Source organism: Nicotiana attenuata, unplaced genomic scaffold, assembly GCF_001879085.1.
Source record: "Nicotiana attenuata strain UT unplaced genomic scaffold, NIATTr2, whole genome shotgun sequence".
Classification (NCBI taxonomy): Eukaryota; Viridiplantae; Streptophyta; class Magnoliopsida; order Solanales; family Solanaceae; genus Nicotiana; species Nicotiana attenuata.
The window spans coordinates 169,656-178,043 of NW_017672419.1; the positions used below are offsets into that span (position 1 = coordinate 169,656).

General features: G+C 31.6%; 1 protein-coding gene across 1 annotated transcript; it reads left to right on the forward strand.

Moving 5' to 3' along the window:
• Window positions 1–870: 870 nt before the first annotated feature.
• On the forward strand, window positions 871–4,855 carry LOC109213122 (protein DMR6-LIKE OXYGENASE 2-like). The gene is made up of 4 exons (XM_019376884.1): window positions 871–1,190; window positions 1,907–2,157; window positions 3,163–3,496; window positions 4,208–4,855. The coding sequence occupies exons 1-4, from the start codon at window positions 924–926 to the stop codon at window positions 4,454–4,456; spliced, it is 1,101 nt and encodes a 366-aa protein (XP_019232429.1). The 5' UTR covers window positions 871–923; the 3' UTR covers window positions 4,457–4,855.
• The last annotated feature ends 3,533 nt before the right edge of the window (window positions 4,856–8,388 follow it).

Here is an 8,388-nt window from a genome sequence, read left to right on the forward strand (position 1 = left end):
TACTTTGCAAATGCTGGTTATATTCCAATTAGCCGCTCTAAAAGCGGATATTTGTAAAAATTATCCCTTTTAGTTTGCTAGGAGCGCTTTAATTTAATTCTGCCCCCGGCTAGCAACTACCTGCAACTTCTGATATTTTAAGAAAATTTAAGATTCTCTAGACAAGTCAAGGGGAAAACGAGAAAAAGAATTCTCAAAGTATAACCTCTTTATTTGAACGTCCCTTGTGCGTAGACAAAATGGGGCAGATCTTGAGACAGAAATATATATAGATTGGTTCACAAGGGATGAAAATTGAAATTGTACAAGGGTTGAAAATTGAAATTGTCTTAGTTGAGGGGGCCACAAAGAAGGGAAAGAAAAAGAATACTCTCGCCGGTCCATAATAAGTGATATTTTGGCCTTTTTATTTTGATTCAAAATAAGTGTCCTTTTACATCTTCAAGAAGGAATTAATTTTATTTTTCTAAAATTTGCCCTTATTTAGATATTCCAATGTGTCAAGGTAACAATTAATTAAGGGTAATTTAGTAAATACTTTTTTTCTTTAGGAATTCGTATTTTATTAAGGTGTGCCAAAAGCTAAAAAGTCACGTATGAGGGAGTAGTTCTTTTGTAACAATTAATTAAGGGTAAAATAATAAATACAATTTTTTCTTTAGGAGTTTGTATTTTATTAAGGTGTGCCAAAAGCTAACAAGTCAGATATGAGGGAGTAGTTATTTTGTTACCAAAAATTAGCATCGTTGTTTGACCCATACCAAGTCAACACTTGTGTTTTTGCATGGAAATGATAGGAACTAACACTGTTTTTCCCACGTTATTTCTCCTATAAATATTTACATTGTTTCTCACATAAAACTCACCAAATTAAAACCCTTCTCTCTAATTCCATCTCCAACCATTTTAGTACACAAAATATAATGTGTCCAGCAATGGATATGACTGTTGAAGATACTGAGAGTAGATATCAAAAAGGAGTTAGGCATTTATGTGAAAATGGGATTACTAAAATTCCAAAAAAATATATATTGCCAGTTTCAGATAGGCCAGTAATTGTGAATAAAGAAGAAAAAATTGATGAAAATCTCAACTTGCCCATTATTGATTTTGCTCAATTACAAGGCCCCAACAGATCCCAAGTTCTTAAATCACTAGCCAAAGCTTGTGAAGAGTATGGCTTTTTTCAGGTATAGGTTTTTGTAACATTGAAATTTGTCCACTTTTCCTTTAATTTAACCACTTTCTTCCATTTATTTTTTATTTTTCTCATATGATTGCTAATAGGAATCATATTTCTTCTTCTTTTACTCCTCGCTTTAGTCCGTTCTTTTCCTTCTTTGGGCCCCGGTCGATAGTAGACGTGGTAGTAATGCCTCGAAGCCAGCTACCAACCCGAGGTACCGATCAGAAAATTCATAAAGAGACGTTAAACATAATCTAGAAGGGCCTTCCCGCAAAAAAATTGCGACTGCACTGTCTTCGTAACTAAATTTTTAAGTGCATGTATACATAGTTTGAGCTGAAATTAAGGATGAGTTCATTTACACTCACAAACCCCGTCATAGATCCGCCTCTCAAATAAAGTCTCTAGCATAGAATGTTTCACTCTTGTGTTGCCACTTGCCATCTATTGAGTCACCAACGAAGGGTGTTTGGTATGGCAAAGATTCTTTACCCTTAGCGAGAGGCCTCGAGTTTAAACTCTAAAAATGAATTCCTAGGTCATTTTTAACAAAAAAATGCTAAATAACTACTCGAATTTGGAATAGTCAGACCAGTCCGATGCTTGAAAATAAATAAATTTCAATTGTCTTATTTTATCTCCTTAACAAAAAAAATGAAGAGAGCAAATTAAAGAAAATGAGATTATATCTAACCCTTTTTTTGTGTTCTTGATGTGCAGTTGGTAAATCATGGTATACCTAGCAAAATAATTGAGCACATAATTGAAGTTGGTAAAAAGTTTTTTGAGCTCCCATTTGAAGAAAGAGCAAAATACATGTCTACCGATATGCAAGCATCAGTACGTCTTGGCACAAGCTTTAACCAAAACAAAGATGGAGTTTTCTGTTGGAGGGATTTTCTCAAACTCAGTTGCCATTCTTTGTCAAGTGATCTCCTCTCACTTTGGCCCTCTTCTCCTCTAGATCTCAGGTAACTGACTTTTCAATATTAAAATATAAAAAACAAAGTCAACTTGTATAAGAATAATAAGAGCCCTCACTTGCATTATAAGATGTCATAACTAAATTCAATAGATAGCTTGCGTAATCATCTCCAAAGTCAACTCAAATATTGTCTAATTATTGTTGTTTTAGAATTTTAAGTTCAATGCATCCAAAGTATAAAATATTTATCGTAGTATCATGCCACTTTAAAGGTAATTATGAGTAAATATCCACAATAAGTATTAATCTATAGGATTTAACTTATATACGTTAAGAGTAGAGGCGGAGCCAAGATCTAAATCTTAGTCAATTTAAGTTATTCGGTTCTAAATAAGTAACAGTTTGTATATATTCAATGAATTTCTTAAGACAAATATAAAATTTGAAGCAAAGTCACTGCGTTCGACTGAACCCGTAACTCGTGTTCTAACTCTGCCCTTGGTTGAGAGTGTAAAGAATGTTTACACTAGTATTACTATATTTTACCTATTGTATAACGTTGTTTTTCATGGATGGTCACATACAGTTAAGTAGTGCTATTTTTTAAGTAACCTAATAGTATAATTTTTTAACATTACCAGTATAAAGAAGTTAAAACTCTAATGTGTAACATGATAAAACTAGTAACTTACTTAATCCTTCGGGGTTGCCCAATTGGTTTGAAGGGCGTCATCCATACGGATGACCATGGGATCGAATCCCCCCTCAATGCCTTCTGGGTTGAGCCTGTCGAACAGGACTTGCCTAGTGCGGCTTACATCTCCTGTGTGATTTGCAGGCTATTACACAGGGGGGAGATTTACCCGCACTAAGTGTAGCGGCTGCGAGTTTTCCTCTCGCGAAAAAAAAAAAAAAAAACAAGTAACTTACTTGCTATCACATGTTAATTTAAAGTGGGAAAAAAGTTTTATGCTATATAACTTGAATCCTTTTTTTCCCCTTCTTGGCTGACAAAAATAGTTAATACTATATGTTTTTAATTGATTAATAGGGAAGCAGCTGCAAATTATGCCAAACAAACAAAGTTGTTGTACCAGTTGCTAATAGGGGCAATTCTTGAAAGCTTGGGAATAGTGAAGGAAAATATTAATGCAAATAATTTGAAAGAATTTAAAGATGGGAGCCAACTCTTAGTATTGAATTGCTACCCTTCTTGTCCAGAGCCAGATTTAACACTTGGAATGCCACCACATTCTGATTATGGTTTACTCACACTTCTCCTCCAAGATGAAGTGAAAGGTTTACAAATACAACATCAAGAAAAATGGTTAACTGTTGAGCCCATTCCTTGCTCTTTTGTTGTCAATGTTGGGGACCATCTTGAGGTCAGTTTTCATTTCATTTTATACGACACTATTACTATTTTGGGGTACCATTTTTTCTTTTTTTTGTTTAATCATAACATTTTCATATAATTTTAAGTATTTTTATTATGTGTAGTAGTTTTAAATTAGTTTAAATCACGTAAACCTTTATTTTAAGAAGATGGAGAAATTGATTAAAAGGTTTGACTCTCGCATTGGAACTCCTTCAATTCATCCATTTCTAAAACCTAGCTAGGAAGTACTATTGATCAACGTCAACAGAAAAAATAAAAAATAAAATTTAGATTGAAAGAAAAGGGAATAAGATTAATGAAAAGGAGAAATATATAATAGAGATTTCGTTACAAAAGAATATTAAAATTTCATGGGTCCAAGTAAACTCACATTATATTTGTAAAGAATTTCAAAAGTATTAATGGTGAAATTGTCTCTTAGAAAATTTTAGCTTCATGATCTTTATTTATCCATGAGTAAAAGAATATGAGATGTTCACAATTGAATATATTCAATGCTAAATTAATAATTGTAAACACACACAAAAGAATCACAAGCTACAAGCTTGATGCTCTAAATATATGTATAGTTCGTCTAATATATACCGTGGTGAATTAAGTAGAGATACTATATTATTATTTTGTTTGGTTACAAATTATGTGTTTTTCAAGAAATTATCACTATCTCATTTTTTTCCCTTATTCATTTGATGAGCAGATATTTAGCAATGGGAGGTACAAAAGTGTGTTACATAGAGTACTTGTAAATTCTTCAAAATCAAGAATCTCAGTTGCTTCACTACACAGTCTGCCTTATAGCTGCAAGATTCAGCCTTGTCCAAAGCTCATCAATGAATCCAATCCCAAACTTTACAAGGATACAGACTTTGCTACTTTTCTTGAATACCTTTCGTCTTGTGAACACAAGACCAAAAGTTTCTTGGAATCAAGAAAATTGACTAATTAAAAGGGAATCATGTGATTGATCATCTAAGGTTGTGGTGGGGCAGTAAGTACCCCTTTATTCGTAATCGGAGGTTTTCAAGTTCGAGAATTGGGAATTGAGTCGCATTTGGAAGGGAGCGCTTTACCCCTAAAGTGGAACTAATGCGAATCTAGATTAGTCGGGCCCAGAACGGATACCTAACACCAAATGAAAAATAAATGTAATTTAGTAGGGGGTATTCGTAGCTAGTTAATTATTTTTTTTTTCTTTTGGTTTTTGAATTTTGATAATTTAAATTAAAAAGTTTGTGTAGTAGAGGTAGAATCTGAAGAAAAATTGTGGCTATAATAGCTTTTTCCCTCTTAGGCTCATGGCACTAAATATTGAATCTCAAAGTAGTACTAAAAATTTGTTTTTCAACTTCTGTTGAGTCTTCTTCTACACTTGTTATTATGAACTTGTCTTTACGCTACTTTTAAAACATGGTTTGGGACTGAAAATGACATTGTATAGCCGTTGTAAAAATAATAGCCGAAAAAATATATAAAATTTATATATTTTTTTTGCATATATATATATATACATTCTGTATATTATATACAAAAATTATACAAGTTGTATACATTTTCGGCTACCAAATATAAATAGATTGTGGCGTAGGCTAAAAATGATACGTAATACCCTATTATTATTCGACACAGTGTGGACACAGGGACCAAAGTTCCAATTTTCCTTCATTTAGTACTTGACAATTTAAATGTGAAGTTAGTGAGTGTTATTACTTGACCTTTAATTAAGAAATATAAGACTCGATCGGTCAGATCAGAGAGTCAAAATTTTGGCTGAAGTGCAAGACTATGTGTTTGGTGCAATGGAAGTCTATGGAAAATATTTCCTTAGAGAATATTTTTCATGAAAAGTACTTTATTTTTGGAAAAGCAATTTTCATTTTTTGGTTGATGAGTCAAAAATACTTTTTTATTATATATATATATATATATATATATATATATATATTGAAAATTAACAATGATATTAGCAAATTGGAGGATGTTTTGATGAATTATTTTTTAACATTTAGATTAATAATAACGTCTTAGTGTCCATTGGAGCAAGTAATATATAGAATTAAAAATAATATAGTTGTAAGAAAAATAACTTTCTTGCCTAAGTTATGGGTGGAAGTCATTTTTCGTATTTTAATGGAAAATATTATCCTAAAAGTATAGGAACACGAGAAATGACTTTTTTATGAAAAATTACTTCCGTCATAGCAAAATGTCTCATAAGCCACATTCTTTTCCCTTGTAAGTTATAACCTTTTTCATGAACCTTTTTCAAGACAACAAAAGGAGTTTTCCCGTTTGAAAACTTTAAAGCGTATATTGGTGAATATTTCCACTTTGGTTTAATTTTGGCCATATTCAAAATCCAGATATTTTTTGTATTGACTCGTTGACAACTGGCAAAAGAATTGAAAGAAATGCAGTTGCCTTTTACTACTGTCTACAGAGTTTCTTTTGAATATGCCCTGTTTGACCATGAGTTTTGCAAAATTAAATTTAAAATTTATTTTCAAAACTCATGTTTGGCTATAAATTTTGTCCACATTTTGGCCAATTCCAAATCCGAGCTGATTTTGGGCCAAAATCCTAAAACTTGGGAATTATATACATGTTTTTCCAAAATAAAGTTGGGAAATATGTTTTGAAAACGTATGTCCAAACACATTTTCATCTTCAAACCAAACTTCACCCAAATCAGATTTTTCAAAATAAATTTGGGGTCTATGGCCAAACGCTAGCCAAATCTCTGGTCTCCCATAACATAATAATAGAGAAGAAAGGTCTTTTCCAAATTCCAACTGCAGCCAATTTACGACAAAGAAATAAGATGGTATGACCAGTACTATTAAATTGTCAATTCATCAATTCAACTTTATCATATGAGTTTTATTTGTATAGTTGGTAAACAAAATTAACAAACTGGTTTCGAATGAACCGTTATGCATAACCTGCATTTGCCCCTGCATAATTGTATCATGTCATATTATATAATTGCTCTAATTTTCCCCCATAAGTTACCGTCAAATTTCCACTCATTTGATCCTAAGCAAATCATGTTCCAATTTTTGAAATCTCATTTACTAGCTAAATACATTGTATACCCATAATATAATAAGGCAAGAAAGCGAAAAATTTCAAAAAAGTAAAATGGAAAAAGTGCCCCTTTTGATTAGCCTGTTTTCAAGAGGGATTTAGTGTTAATATTACTAAGTTTGAGTTAATTAAATTTATTGAAATCATTAAAAACCATTAAACTATAAGCTTTGATTTTCAAGGTTATTAGATTTTGATGTTAAAAGAATTAGGTGTTCGATTAAGAGAGATTTCCCCTTCTCTTAAGAGTAGTTGGCTGAAAAAATAGGGAAACTGACATTGTATAGTCACTTTCAAAATAAAAAATATACGAACTAAAAGTGTACATAATAAAAAATGTACATAAAAAATATATAAATTTTATATAATTTTGCATCTACCAGATGTAAATAGTTTTGGTCGCGGACTAAAGTGATCTTTGCCCCAAAAAATAGCAAAACAAATGTTAGAGAGGACAATGAAAGGACACTATGATCTTAGTTAAATTAATACGTTTAATCTGTTATAAATAGAATTTTATTTATGGTGAATGTCTATATTTAGAGAGATTCTAGGGTTTATTACTTAGTGGCTAAGTCACCCTCTCCCTATAAATAGAGGGTTCTATTCCATTGTAATTCATCCCAAATCAATAAGAATTCTCTCCTTCTACTTTTCTCTACAATACTCTTCTTCTTCTTTTATTGTTTTATAACACGTTATCAGCACGAGACTCTAACCAATTGAGTAAAAGCTTTGGGATTGAGCATAATGATTGTCAATTATTCCATGAACTTCCTTCATGATTAAATTCTGGATTTAAGGTAAGTATTTTACCGTATTTTTCTCTTTTATTCTATACTTTGATTTTAAATACAAGCAAAGACAACAAAGTTTGATTATAACTCTAATGGAGTTTGTAAGAAATTATAACCACCTGAAGTGGTAAAATTTCTATGCCTCGCCATGATCAAATTCATGTATGATTGTGGGCAAAGAATTGAAAACCCGTCCCATTGAATTTGCTCCATTCTCATTCCCTTAAGAAAATGTGATAGCAGTATGTGATAAGTCTGAAAGAAGAGAAACTTATTACTATGAATGTATCAATGGATATGGACGTGGCAATAGACGAAATTATAATCGTCATCATTTGTGGTAATGAGAACAATAAGGATTCTCAAAATAATCTTTCACTCTGTGAAAAATATTTGCGATCGATTTGACATGAGATTTTGTAAAGCACATATAGATGATTATGGTCCATTCATGAAGTGAATGTGACGACATCTAATTTATGAATACATATTTATTCTTCAAAGAACATGAACGTGCTAGTGGTAGTGAATATACCGCACTCACATCTAAAAGGAGGTTTGAGATGATATAAGAAAATAATGTCATTATTATGGCATGAATGGTCATTGGTCAAGTACCTATTGTACACCAAAATATTTTGGCATTATGATTGTTAAAAGACAACGGTAATGCAAGAAACAGATCTTGCATATAATTTTGACCATAACCATAATGGTATAACTTTCTTTTTAAAAGAGATATTCACCATATAGGCGTTGATGAATATGTGGTACTACAAAATTAATTGAGAACTCTGGAAGAGCCAATTATTCTATTTTGGAGAAACACAATTAATTACCAATAAGGTATTGTGTTGTAGTAAGTCTCAAAGAAACTTATTCAGTTTCCAAAGTATACGCGAAAGTGGTTGATTATATTGAGACTATAAATAAAGGAAAGATTTAATATCTTCTATTACTACAACTTGTAGCGGGGTAATATATATGTGAAAAGCTA

Excerpts from the sequence above, each read along its gene's own strand:
- LOC109213122 (XM_019376884.1), top strand. The coding sequence starts at position 924 with ATGTGTCCAGCAATGGATATGACTGTTGAAGATACTGAGAGTAGATAT. Across the intron at positions 1,191-1,906 it reads AAGAGTATGGCTTTTTTCAG|TTGGTAAATCATGGTATACC; the intron begins GTATAGGTTTTT and ends CTTGATGTGCAG. Across the intron at positions 2,158-3,162 it reads TCTTCTCCTCTAGATCTCAG|GGAAGCAGCTGCAAATTATG; the intron begins GTAACTGACTTT and ends ATTGATTAATAG.